The 14,557-nt window shown below is 43.5% G+C and overlaps 1 protein-coding gene across 10 annotated transcripts in view; it reads left to right on the forward strand.

Moving 5' to 3' along the window:
* Positions 1–14,557, forward strand: part of TJP1 (tight junction protein 1) — a 259,393-nt gene that overhangs the window by 133,651 nt on the left and 111,185 nt on the right. For 7 of the 10 annotated variants that reach the window (XM_086364093.1, XM_086364094.1, XM_086364095.1 and 4 more), the window contains exon 1: positions 13,799–14,305. The exons of the other annotated variants lie outside the window; for them this stretch is intronic. In XM_086364093.1, coding sequence (XP_086220219.1) covers positions 14,279–14,305 — 27 coding nt within the window. In that variant the 5' untranslated portion in view covers positions 13,799–14,278. Of the gene's footprint in view, positions 1–13,798; positions 14,306–14,557 lie in introns of those variants that run through there. 10 annotated transcript variants of the gene reach the window in all.

The following is a 14,557-nucleotide window of genomic DNA, read 5'->3' on the forward strand; positions in this document are numbered from 1 at the left end:
GGCGCCTGTTCCTTGCTGATTTAGGATATCAGAAAAGTGAATTTGGCTTTGTCAGAATGTTTCCAAACAACCCAGCCAGGAAACCACACCCTTTCAAAACATAACTCTCACACACAGATTTAAATTAAGTTGGATTTTTATGTGTTTTTTAATTTGCCCAGTTGTTATAAAGCTTTTCATTTTATATAAATATGTACTCTCTTGTGGAAATATTAATCACATTTAAGATTGAACTGGTCTAATGTTAGCTTTTCATAGAAACAAAGTATATAGTTTTATAATATGTATATTTCCCAAACTTGTAAGACCTCCAAATAACCACATCCCACAGTGGCCTCATGGCCTCAGGAATGAAAAGGATCTTCAGTTTTTGACTGTTCAGATCACTGAAAGTCACGGCTGGAAAGGGTCTTAGAATTAATCCAGCCCGGCCCCACCCACACAAATCCCTCGGAGTCAGCCCCCATCTCCCACCCCCACTGCTGTGTAGATAAGGAAACCTTAGTCCCAGAAGACCTTTTCCAGATATTTCCATCACGTTCTCTTTGATGCTTTCAGCATGTGTGTCCACACTTTGTTAGCCAAAGAGAACATTTGTTTTAGTTTTAAGTAGAAAGATAATGAGTTAATGGCTTTTCCTAGCCCTTTGTGTGGCCCTTTCCAGAAGAGAAGGCAGAGCTGCCAGGAGCTCAAAGCCTCTCCCAGGTGAGGGATGTGTCTGGGGCCCTTAGTTCCTGGTGTACCTTCAGCTCAGCCTCAGATTTCCATGTGTCCTCTGTAAGTGTAGTTTCACAGATAACAAAGCAGCCACCACTTAAAAAAAATTTTTTTTAAGTCCGTTCTTCCCCAAAATATTGTTAAACCTTGTTGCATAATGTTAATCCAAATCCATAGTCCAAAAAAGCTTTTACAGCATTTGAGTGAGTGAGTGAAGTTGCTCAGTCATGTCCAACTCTTTGCGACCCAGTGGACTGTAGCCTACCAGGCTCCTCTGTCCATGGGATTTTCCAGGCAAGAGTTCTGGAGTGGGTTGCCATTTCCTTCTCCAGGAGATCTTCCCAACCCAGGAATCGAACCCAGGTCTCCCGCGTGGTTTATAGCATTTACTGAATAATAATTTGCTAATTCAAAATAGTATAAAATATGGTTATTTACTTTCAAGATTCTTGTGCTTTAAAAAAAATGTACTTATAGGGACCTTCCCTAGTGGCTCAGTGGTAAATAATTTGCCTGCCAATGCAGGAGACACGGGTTCGATCCCTGATCCAGGAAGATCCCACTTGCCACGGAGCAACTAAACCTGTGCGCCACAACTATTGAGCCTGTACTCTGGGGCCTGGGAACCACAACTGCTGAGGCCAAGTGCCACAACTACTGAAGCCCGTGCATCTAGAGTCTGTGTTCAGCAACAGAGAACCCACTGCAATCAGAAACCTGTGCACTGCAACTAGAGAATAGCCCTGGATAACTGCAACTAGAGAAAAGTCCACATGGCAACGAAGACCCAACACAGCCAAAAATAAATAAAGGAAACAAACAAACAAACAAAAAATGTACTTCCAAAAAACCATACTGCACCTTTAAAAATATAAATGAAGAGACTGGATAAATTAGCATGTAAATGTGGTGGCAGGGGTGTGAAAAGTAATTCTAATTTACTGAAAATGGTCATATTCATCAAAAATTAAAGGAGCAAATTAACTTTCAAATATTTCCAAATAAATAGCTATTATGGAGAAATAATTTGGAGAAATATTTAACTATGTTGAAATTTTCTTTTACAAGTACAATATTTCGCTAATGACACTAAGATGAGCTACACAGTCCTTACGAAGATCATTTTAAAGCTGTGTAAATCAGCTAAATTGATCATAGTTTAAAATCTTTTTATATTTTCTTTTAGTAAAAATACCTTAGCTGAAGCATCCCTGTGTACCTCAGTGACTTTGCCTAGTTTATCCGTGACACCCTGAGCACTCTCTAATCCCAGGAATCCATCATCCGCTGGTGAACATCTGTCGTAAAGAGGAGACATGATTTGTTCTTGGGGTTCACAGGGTGAAATCTGCCCTGTTGGAAGGTGGCCCAGATGTGTTCCTGGGTGCCAGGCAGCCCCAGTGCGGCCCTAGGGGGAGGGAGGGTCAGCCAGGCTCTCTCCAGCACTGGCTAGTTGGGGTGTGTCTGAGGAGACAGGCAGGGCCATCCACCAACCATCCCAAAGGCTTTTGTGTCACGTCTGATCACGGTGACCAGGGTCACAGCCAGACCTTTTTAGTTCTGAAAAGAAAAAAAAATGTTCCCTTAAGTTTATCTGGCATACTTGCCTCTATCTGTGGAGGGACTGATTGGTTTTTTAGCTCTCATTATACATACAAAAGGAGGCAGACTACTCAAGCCGGCCCTGTCTCTAGAGCAGTTTCAGTGCATCATTTTCCAGTGCCCTGAAACTCCCATTCAGATACCCTGACCGGGTACGTGCCTTTGCCCCACAGTTCTAAGAAGCTGATGATGTTTTGCATATGTTTGTGTAGTACTCCTACAGGTTTAGTTTACATATCAGTTTGTCCTTGCTTTGTAACATGCACCCCCATACTTAGCATCTTTAAACGTAATCATGGTTCTGTGGGCTGGCTGTTTGGGCTCAGATGAGCTGAGTGGTTCCTTTTGCTAGACTCACCTGGGCTCACTCACACAGATGCCATCAGCCTGCGACTTGGCAGGGACTGTGGATCTAGAATTTCCTTGCTCGTATGTCTGGAGGCCGGCAGACTGTCAGCCCGAGCATCTCATTTCTTTCCCCTGTGACTGCTCCTGCAGGCTAACCTGGGTTCCTTCCTGGGGGTCACAGGGGTGTCTGCAATGAAAGAGAGCAAGCCAGGTGCTTTTCAGGCCTCTGCTTGTGCTGTGTTCGCCCTTTGAAACAAGTCATGCTGCTGCCCAGATTCAAGGAGGGGAAAAGAAGGACTCTCCCTCATGCCAAGAAGAGCTGTCACATCACATTGCAGTGGGACATCCAAAGGGGTTTTGCGGGAATTTATGACAGTTATTTGCAATGTATCTACCTGTGCTGACGGGTGTATTTTCATAACAAATTTCAAATGCATACCACCATTCAAACCTACCCTGAAGTAGAAAGAATAATGCATTAAACCTCTTAAATGCCCATCATTTGGATTCAACAATTTTCAGTATTTTGCTGCCTTTTTTTTGGCCTCTGTTTTAAAAGTTTTCTCTTTGCTGAAGTATTTTCAAGCAAGTCCCATGGTGCTGTTTCAGCTCTGCATGTTTCAATATGCCTCCCCTGAAAAAGGAGACCTTGCTTAGGTAGCTGCCAGCCATGGTCATGTCGTGGTATTGTCAGCACTTAGTCCATAATTAAATTTTCCCAGTTGTCTCTTTGCAGCAGGTAGATTTGGAAAGGATTCCGCCCACATAAAGTCCATAGCAGTCCCAACTTGCCTTTCTTTTCTTTTTGCCCTATTGATCTGCTTTGAAGACTGGTCTGTTTTCCTACAAAGAACCTCCCGCAGTCTGCATTTGTGTGGCTGCTTCCTTTTGGGATCATTTGACATGCATCTCTAGCTCCTGTACTTCTGTTTGTGAAAGTTGCCTAGTGGGTGAATTTCATTCAGTGCCACTCCTGGAGCAGGTGTCCTTTTTAAAGAGGTCCCCCATGCTTCCAGTCTCGTCGTTCGGAGGCTGGTCTTACTTTCACTGATGCTAACGTTGATGGGTGGGCTGACCCTTTGATGATCATTACACGAATCTGTTATTTCAATTATTATAAGGCAGTGATTTCCTAACTGTTTCTTCCAGATTTTGTTAGCTGGAGTTTCTTTTACAAGGAACTTTCCCTCATCAATTAGAGTCATTTAGTTATCTGCAGCGTGTTCGGACAGCTGACCCTTTTCATTGATGGCTTACAGAATAAGGAGTTGGTGCACTAGTTATATCCAGAGCTACTCAATTCATAGTGGTTTGGGGTATCTCTTTCTTTTTTCCCCTCGTTTTTGATATTACAGCCAGACTTCGAAGATATGAAAGGTTCTAATCCACACCACTGCAATAAAGTGAATATCATAGTAGAGTCAGACAAATTATTTTATTTCCCAGTGCATACAAGAGATATGTTTACACTATACTGTAGTCTGTGTGCAATAATAGCATTGTGTCTGAAAAAACATGTGTATATCTTACTTTAAAAGTAGTTGGTTACTAAAAAAATGCTAGCCATCCTTGACAGCCTTCAGTTTATGGAAAATGCAAAGTACAATAACATGAGGTATGCTTGTATTATGAAATCATCATGGGTTTTAGATATTCAGTGTGTTTCAATCATTTGCATTTTTTTGAGGCTCAGATTGTTTCATCTTTGGGCCTTGGGAGCTACTTGTTGGCTTCTGTCTCCCTTGGCACCATTATCCCTTGAGAGTGCCCTTGCTTTCCAGCACAGTATATCTCAGGATATATGGGGGAGTAAGTAAGCGTTAGTCTTTCAGTCATGTCCGACTCTGCGACCCCATGGACCATAGCCTGCCAGGCTCCTCTGTCCATGGGATTCTCCAGGCAAGAATATTGTAGTGGGTAGCCACCCTCCTCCAGGGGATCTTCTTGACCTAGGGATTGAACCCACATCTACTGAATTGCAGGTAGATTCTCTACCATCTGTGCCACCAGGGAAGCCTATCTTGTATGTTTCTTGTAATCATCCATTCCTGGTTGGCGATTACAGTGTAGGCAGTGGTTGGACTCATTACTATTGAGTTTTTATTGTTTTTAGTCCTTTCTCTGGCAAGAGCTGGAAGACAGATCTATATAGTCAGCCTTCTGTATCTGTGGACTCTTCGTGTATTCAACCAACCATGAAAAATACTCAGAAAAAAATTCCAGAAAGTTCCAAAAAGCAAAACTTGAATTTGCTGCACACTGGCAGTTATTTACATAGCATTTACATTGTATCAGGTATTATAAGCATCTATTTCTGCTTTATTGACTATGCCAAAGCCTTTGACTGTGTGGATCACAATAAACTGTGGAAAATTTTGAAAGAGATGGGAATACCAGACCACCTGACCTGCCTCCTGAGAAACCTGTATGCAGGTCAGGAAGCAACAGTTAGAACTGGACATGGAACAACAGACTGGTTCCAAACAGGAAAAGGAGTACGTCAGGGCTGTATATTGTCACCCTGCTTATTTAACTTATATGCAGAGTACATCACGAGAGATGCTGGGGTGGAGGAAGCACAAGCTGGAATCAAGATTGCTGGGAGAAATATCAATCACCTCAGATATGCAGATGACACCACCCTTATGGCAGAAAGTGAAGAAGAACTAAAGAGCCTCTTGATGAAAATTGGAGAGTGAAAAAGTTGGCTTAAAGCTCAACATTCAGAAAACTAAGATTATGGCATCTGGTCCCATCACTTCTTGGCACATAGATGGGGAAACAGTGGAAACAGTGGCTGATTTTATTTTTCTGGGCTCCAAAATCACTGCAGATGGTGATTGCAGCCATGAAACTAAAAGACACTCCTTGGAAGGAAAGTTATGACCAACCTAGATGGCATATTAAAAAGCAGAGACATTACTTTGTCTACAAAGGTCCGTCTAGTCAAGGCTATGATTTTTCCAGTAGTCATGTATGGATGTGAGAGTTGGACTATAAAGAAAGCTGAGTGCTGAAGAATTGATGCTTTTGAACTGTGGTGTTGGAGAAGACTCTTGAGAGTCCCTTGGACTGCAAGGAGATCCAACCACTTCATCCTAAAGGAAATGAGTCCTGGGTGTTCATTGGAAGGACTGATGTTGAAGCTGAAACTCCAATATTTTGGCCACCTGATGTGAACAGGTGACTCATGTGAAAAGACCCTGATGTTGGGAAAGATTGAAGGTAGGAGGAGAAGAGGACAACAGAGGATGAGATGGTTGGATGGCATCCCATAAGTTTGGATAAACTCCAGGAGTTGGTGATGGACAGGGAGGCCTGGCCTGCTGTGGTTCATGGGGTCTCAAAGAGTCGGACATGACTGAGCAACTGAACTGAACTGAACTGAGAGGTGATTTAAAGCGTATGGGAAGATGTGCATCAGTTTATATGCAAATACTGCACCATTTTTTATAGGGGACCTCCATGAATTTTGGTATCTGCAGGGAGTCCTGGTACATATAAATACATATATGTTTCTTTTTCTCTTAAGTATGTTTTAAAAATCAAGTATAATTGATTTTTTAACTTAAATTAGAATTGCAGAATTTTCATTTAACTTCTTTGCTTTTCATACTCTTTCCTTTTTCAATGAAAAGTTTTGGTTAGTGTATGTTAACATACACTAATATGTATTGATATATTAACTAATGTGTGAAAACATGTAATATTACTATTATTAGCATACACTAATGCTAATAATATATTGTATCAGCATTATTACTTTGAAATTGTTATGTATTTACATTTAACTTTGAACTACTGTATATATAATGTGATAATGCTAATATATAAATTGTAAATAATAACTAAGATATATTAAGTATACTAATATATTAGATAATACACAAATAAAACAGCTCATTATCATGTATTAGTAAACTAGTGAGTTTGTAACAGTTTTAGATTAGTTAATGCACACACACACATAAATGTTTCAAAATAATAGTGCTGATATCATTAGTAACAGACTTGTTCATTTGCTGAGTCCTGTCTGACTCTTTGCAACCCCATGAACTGCAGCACACCACGTTTTCCTGTCCTTCACTATCTCCCAGAGCTTGCTCAAACTCATGTCCATTGAGTTGGTGATGGCATCCAACCATCTCGTCCTCTTTTGCCCCCTTCTCCTGCCCTCAGTCTTTCCCAGCATCAGGGTCTTTTCTGACTGGATGAAATTTAAGTTTTCTCTGTAGTCCCCTTTTCCTTAGAAAATATTCCACTGAGAATTCCATCAAAGTACTTTGGACAAGTCACTGAAAACCATTCTTTTCTTTGTATGGTTAGGGCACCAAATTAATCTATATATTCTCACCCCAGTTGGTTTTCAGTTTTTACAGATGCCTTTTTTCTTCTTGATTTCATTTTTTAAAAATATGTAAAACATTTTTGTTTCCAAAGTCAAAACCACAGTATAGAGTCTGCCTAGAAAAGTCTTGTGTTACCTCCCTTCTCTGAAGGCAAGTCCTTTCATTTGTTCTTAATTTTCCTTCCAGTGTTTCTTTTGCAAATATATTTCCTTTTAGAAATTATGTTAAATAGAAAAAAACTTAACATCTTTTTCAATGAAGTTCCACTAGCTTTTCTACATTTTTTGGTTATTATTTGTTTTAAAAGACTAGTATTATAAAGGTTTTATCATACCTACCTGTGTCAAGCGTAAAAGAACAATCCAAACATTCTTTGGCAGATGACACTGTTTAGCTTCTTTTAAGAAATGTATCTCCCTCTTCAATGAGTTTGGTACATTCGGGAAACAGACTGCAAACTAAAGTGAAATAGAAAGATTTCTTCTAATTTCCATTTGTTGTCTGAGGCTGAGAAAATACCTAACAGAAGTTATTTTACAAAGATGAGTCTGAGAAAAAAATTCCTTGAATTAAACCATAATGAAAAATAATATGAAATAGAATACATATGTGTGTGTTTATATATACCTGAATATCTTTGCTGTATAGCAGAAACTAACACAATACTGTAAATTAATTATGTGAAGTGAAAGTCACTCAGTCATGTCCCCAACTCTTTGCAACCCCATGGACTGTGCATTCCATGAAATTCTCCAGGCCACAATACTGACGTGGGTCGCTATTCCCTTCTCCAGGGGATCTTCCCAACCTGGGGATTGAACCCAGGTATCCCTCACTGCAGGCAGATTCTTTACTTTCTGAGCCAGCAGAGAAGCCCTGGTGTATAAACAGCAAGATGAGAAAGACATTTTTTTAAAAGTTATTAAGAACCATGAAACTCCAGGTGTCCCCTGTGTGTTGTCCTCTGTTGACTTTTTAATTCATTCTCTGCTTCCTTCATAGTCATGCTCATAGGCGTGAACTTGAGAAATTCTAGAGCCTCAAAATGAACATGGCCAAAATTGTGTTCATAACATTTGGAAAGAAGGAGGCTTCGCAAAATTAGGAGAATATCAGATAAATTAGAGTTGAAATTGGTAGAACTTAATGCACTTTTGTTAGTAATATTAGAAAATTGTTGTTATTATTTGGTTTTAACACATATACCAGAGTTACATAAAATGTTGACATTGGGCAACTTGGATGAAGGGTATAAGGGAATACTTTGTACCATCTTTTGAACTCTTATATAAAGCTAAAATTGTTCCAAAGGAAATTTTATTTCACACACACACACATACACACACACTTAGATACACAAAAAGACTTAGAATGCATGAAATACAAAGGGATCCTTAGAGAACTTCAACAAAGTGGTAAGAGAAGTAACCCAACAGAAAAAAGGATTAAATGAAATGCATGCCAAGTAATATACCATTTTTGTTTACCACACAGGCAAAATATATAAGGTTAATATCAAGTGTTAATATAAGGTTGATATCCTGTCTCACAGGATATTAACAGGGAGGCAGGATAGGTTGACCTAATATTCTTGGTTGGCAAGTTGACAGTATCAGTTTAAAATGTTTATTTTAACTAAGTATGTGCATGTGTGTGCTCAGTTGTGTCCGACTCTTTGCGACCCCATGGACTAGCCACCAGGCCCCTCCTTCCATGGGATTTCCCAGGCATGAATACTTGAGTGAGTTGTCATTCCCTTCTCTAGAGGATCTTACCTGCCTGGGGATCAAGCCTGGGTCTCCGCATTGCAAGTGGATTCTTTACCCTCTAAGCCACTGGTGAAACCCTAGATACACTATGGTACATCCATACTGTGGAATGCTACACAGCCATTTAAAAATCATGAGATAGATTTCTGTTGTTTGACATCATCTCCAAGACAAAAATATTAAGTGAAAAAATAAATTGGAAGATAGTAAATGTAGTCTATCATTTGTTTAAAGAAAACAGGCATTGCTATATATCTACATGTTTCTCTCTTTCTCTTTTTCCATGTATATGCATAAATAAATATGCAGAAAGCGATCTGGTATATACTCTCTAGTTAGATTTAAATACTGTTATTCCTGGGTAGTGGGAATGGGCAATGTGGTCCAGATGGACTTTTAACATCTGTCTATAACTCAAGGCTTTTACATAATTGATCACAGAGACACAGGAGTGGGGCAGGGTGGGGAATGTCTCAGGCAGCTTGTCGTGAACAGAGAGAATGCTGTCTAGCAGGGGTGGACTCTGAGCTGCTTGTGTCCCTGTGGGGTCCAGTGCAGAGTAAAAATGTGGGATCCTTTGCTCAAAATGCAGGACAAAGTATCATTAAAGGTGCATATGATTTATCATGTATCTTTGTATTGGGCTGGTTTTAGATGCAGACATCAGAACTCATATGAGGACTTAGCTGAATTACACACATGATATGTCGGGGCTTGTTCCTGGAGTTGTCTCTCAAGCCAGTAGAAGAGACCAGCCTCAGCCAAGTCAGAATGGTTGAGGAGAAAGAGGACCCCACTCCCCACTCACAGGCACCGGGGGGCACCCCTGGGCCTGGGGACAATCACAGCCAGGACAGACCCTCATGGACCCTGGGGATCCCATTTGTCTGCTGGGCCTACCAGAACCTCCTTCTCATCAAACACCTGACTGAAACAGCCGGGCTGGTCACAAAGTCTAGGGGAGCCAAGCTGCCACGTCCACAGTAGACAGCACCCAGCAAGGATCCTTAAATCTCCAAGCTGGGAAGCCCGGGTACCCCAGTAGCCCCAGTAGGGGCTGATCAAGAGGCTCCCCTCCCACCAAGGTGAGTGATGGCTTTGCTTACGCAGGATGCTGTGATACCAGCACTTGCCTATCCCTGTCAGTCAGGGAGGCACAGACTGCCTGGCGAAGCCCTCCCCAGAGGCCACAGGAGCCAGGGCCAGTGTGAGCTGAGGCCCCAGGTCTCCAGTATGCCTTGCATTGTCCCTCAACCTTCAATTACTAAACACAAATCCAAAATGAAAATTGTTCAGAGTCAGAGCATTAAACCCAGGTGCAGGGTCCTCCCAGCGCCGGGTTGTATAGCTGCAGCGCTGACACACCAAGGAAGGTAGCCTGGGTGGGTCAGAGGGTTTTGTTTTTAAGATGGGAGACATTAGGGGAAGCATGAATTTTGAGAGGTAGAATCCTTTAGCTGAGGGAGGACAAAGGTGATGGCGGGAGAACTGATAGGGCCAGCCCCCCAAATGGGATTCCTAACCCAGCGGGAGGGAGCGAGGAGAAAAGCAGGTGTTAGAGTGTGTGTGTGTGTGTGTGCGCGCGCGCGCTCGTGCGCACATGCTCAGTCATGTCCAACTCTTTGAGACCCCATGGACTGTAGCTCACCAGGAGTTGGTTGTCATACCCTCCTCCAGGGGATCTTCCCAACCCAGGAATCGAACCCAGATCTCCTGCATTGTAGGCGGAGTCTTTACCATCTGAGCCACCAGGGAAGCCCAAGAATACTGGAGTGGGTTGCCATTTCCTTCTCGGGGGATCTTCCCTACCCAGTGATTGAACCCACATCTCTTGTGTCTCCTGCATTTGGTGGCAGGGTCTTTACCACATTGCCTCCTGGGAAGCCGGGTGTTAGGGTCGGTGTGTCATATTTGGCAGGAAGATAAGGGAGTTTCCATTCCTCTGTTTCTGTTTTCTCTGTGAAATATGTGCTTGGGCTTGGAGGGGACGGGGATTTCAGTGATCATGATACTGGGAGAATGTAGAAGGCGGGGAACTGAGCTGTGAAGGAGAGATTGTAGTCCTGGACTCCATGGGATTATGGAGTGCACAGTGGGCTTGGCTGTGTGACATTCAGGAACCTAAAAAGAGAGACCCTGTCTTGTCCTGCTCAGAGAAGTACGGCCCCACTCTTTCTTAGGAGGAGCTCTTCCTACGAAGGATTGTCCTTTATTCTGAATTGAATTTAAAAAGTCCCGTTTTTAGTGTTTCTATGTCCTTTTAAAAAATGAAATGATATTGGTGATATCATGTAATGTTCTTTTGGTATTTTTTTTTTTACTGCGGCAAAATCTATATAAAACTTACAATTTTAACCATCTTTAAGTGTACAGTTCATAATGTTTATTTTAAAATGTTTTCACTTTGCAAAATAAAGTAAGATTAAAAATTGGTCATCCTATATTGTACCCCAGTGGTTTTGTGTGTGTGTGGGTGTGAAATTTTACTGGTCTGTGAAATGAAGAAATGCTATGAGCCTCACAAAGCATTTCTCTGTTAAGTGTTATACAACTCTTATTGGTGGAGGAAAACTCTGAAGCACTTTTTAGAATTTTTAAGATACACTGTAAGAATAAGAGTAGAAGTATTTATTTTATATTGCTCTTCTGATGCTCTGATAAAGTTCTCCTAATTCTAGTATTTTGTGTATATATCCTCTTTTGTGACATCATCAAGACTGTCTCCTTTTCTTCCGCAGTGCCATAATATTTTCCTTTTGTATTTCATGTGTAAACTCACCGCTCATACTATAACACATAACAGTTTTCTAAGGCTATTTTTGGTAATAGAAACATAAATACACATATATAAAACGTGGGTATGGATATAGTTGTTCACTTGGTCAAAGCCGTATTAATAAATGGTTCTAAAAGATTAATAAAGATTTTGTACACATAGTTTTTTTTTTTCACTCTGAGCCACAGACACCAAAAATCCCACAGGAAGTTGTCTTTTAAGTGTTGCGGTTTTTTAGTTTCCAGATGACCAGAAATAGTCTGTGCAGTCAAAAGGGATTCTTGGTTAAAGCTTATTGTAATTCTGAAGGAGACTCTCAAATTTGCTTGTATTTCTTCTTATGTAGTTGATCCAGAGGAGCTATAACAAGATCCATACATAGACATTAAAGTTGTGGTATAGTGTGAAACTTTTTTTTTTTTGGTGTTTAGTGGATAAACTCTTCATTGTTAAAGGGGCAACTATCTGAAATTATGCTTTATGCTTTCCACTTCTTATCAAAGCATTTTCTAAGAAATAAACTGTAGGAATGGAGATAGGTTTTAAATTGACAACTAGGTTTTACCTTTATTTTTACAAATGACAAAAACTTTCTCTTCATTCTTTAGAGAATTGGAGATACATTAAAAAAATTGTACAGCTTAATTTAGATATTATAAATACCACTAGAAAAAATTTTAAAGCATACAATTATTGAAATGTTTTTATTAATGTAATTTTTAAAGCATAGTATTCTCAAGCTTAAATTTCTTGCTTAATTTCATTATTTTTAAAACCATGGCAAAAATAAAATAAACTAAAACTGTCATCAGATATATTAGATCTTTGACATATCATTATGTAATCTAGCATTTAACTTAGGTACAGTAGGCCTGGTGAAAAGTGACAAACGAGGAAAGAGGAAAGGTCTCTGCGTTTGTTCTAAACATTTCCAGGTTTAGGTCTGTTAAAGGAATGGTATCTGGTTCTGGGCAGGTCATGCTGACTGCACATCTTATTAAATGGGTAGATTAATAATGTGGAAGGTTTTTCCACAGTCACCTTTGAAAATAAAAAATGAAACGCCACAGTGAAAAAATGTTCATAAGAAATTTTTCATTACAGTTCTGAAGTGAATAAAACAAGTCACATCCAACATGACTTTAAAACAAAAATGACTGTAATCATTTCTGTGGGGGGAGGGCAGGGAGAGGAAGAGAAAAGAGAAAGGATTTGATTTGCAGAATGCTTTAAATTCCATAAAAGCGGGAGATCTGGGTTCGATCCCTGGGTTGGGAAGATCCCCCGGAGAAGGGAACGGTCACCCACTCCAGTATTCTGGCCTGGAGAATTCCATGGAATGTATAGTCCATGGGATCGCAAAGAGTCAGACACGGCTGAACAACTTTCACTTTAGTTCTGTAGCTTCAGGTTGCAAAATGTATGGTATTTTAGTTTGAAATTTTAATTCATTTTTATGTATGATAGGCAGGTATTTCTTCGTTAAGTTAGATTTTCCCTACAGTTGAATTCTAAAGAGGAAACCATCGTTTCTGCTTTTTTCCATTTCTTGTGTACCTTTTGCGGCATTGTACTAGGTTCTTTAGGTTACCATTTGAGAGCTTCACGTTTTACAGAGTGCAGAACAACGAGGGCAGGAGAGGTTTCTGAAATACTCCTTGGTGTCTAGCGAGGCCGTCTGCATTGCGGGCCGGTCCCCTGGACTGTGGACCCAACGTCCTCGCGGCTCTGCCCGGCGCGACCCCTTCCCTTGCCACTGAGAATCCTAGGATTTTTGATGCCCAAAATATGCGTTTGGGATCCCTGTCTACATGGGCTGTTGAAGGTGATGCTGGATCTCTATAAAGGCCTCATGTGGGTGGGCCCTCGGGTGCCCATGATCCCGTGACCAGCGTTCGCGGGGCAGTCGGTCCGTCCACTAAGACAGCCTGGAAGCACTTCCCAGCGAGGCTCAGGCAGGAGGGCAGCGGGGGTCGTGGCCAGGGGCGTCTCTCTCCAAGTCGCAAGGGCTGGGTATGGGGGGGCTCGCTCCTCCGGGGCGCTTTCCGCCGGACCGTGCAGCGAACAAACAGGAAACTCCGTCTCCAAGTTACTTCGGAAACTGGGCTTTTCCTTCCGCGACAGGGGTCGCATCCGGACAGGAAGCGGACCGGCCGCTCGCCCCGCGCCCTCGTGGCCCCGCCCCTCCTGCTACGGCCCCGCCCCCGTCGATCGCACCGCCCCAGCCCCCACCCCCAGGCCGGGCATGCTCAGTGGGCCGGGCCGGGCCGGGCCGGCAGGTTTGCGTGGTCGTCCGCGGTTGCCGGCGCCGGCTCAACCCGCCGACGCCACGTCCCGTTGCTGCGGCTCGTTCCCGGAAAGTTACGTACTAAAGCGTCCCCCGAAGAGCCGGCGGGCGGATTGCGGGCGGCTGTGGCGGCGGCGGCCCAGAGGCGGCCGAGCGGTGGGCCGACGTGCCCGCGGCTTGGCTGCGGGCGTAGCGCTCGGAAGGAGGCGCCGGCTGGGCGCACTCCGCGGGGAGCCCCGGGCGGGGCGGGCGCGGCGCGGACTTTTGTCCGAGTTCAGTCCCCTCCCTGTGGGCTGGGCCTCTCCGGCGCCCCAGCCCCCGCCCCGCTCGCTCCCGGGAGATGTTTATCTGGGCCGCGGCGTGAGGAGCCGGCGGCTGGCGGCGGGGAGTCTCGGGTCCGAGGATCGTTGCGCGGCGCGGGAGAGACAAGATGTCCGCCAGGGCCGCGGCCGCCAAGGTGAGCGCCGCGGGGAGCGTCCGCTGGGGGCCTTTCTTCCTCTGCCCGCGGGCTGCCGGGCTGGCGTGGAGGGGGCGGGCGGCGGGGCCGGGGCCGGCCGGGGCCCGGGCAGGTGCACTGCGGCGGCGTCGCTGCCCGGTCCCGACTCCAGCCCCGGCCCGCGGCGGGAGGGAGCAGGGCGGGCGGGGACGCGCAACAGGTCCCGCCGGGAAGCCGGGCGCGGGGCGCGGCGGGCGGGCCGGGGCCACCCCG

This window comes from Bos grunniens, chromosome 21 (assembly GCF_055505025.1).
Source record: "Bos grunniens cultivar Pamir isolate PY7600 chromosome 21, Bosgru_T2T1.0, whole genome shotgun sequence".
Classification (NCBI taxonomy): domain Eukaryota; kingdom Metazoa; phylum Chordata; class Mammalia; order Artiodactyla; family Bovidae; genus Bos; species Bos grunniens.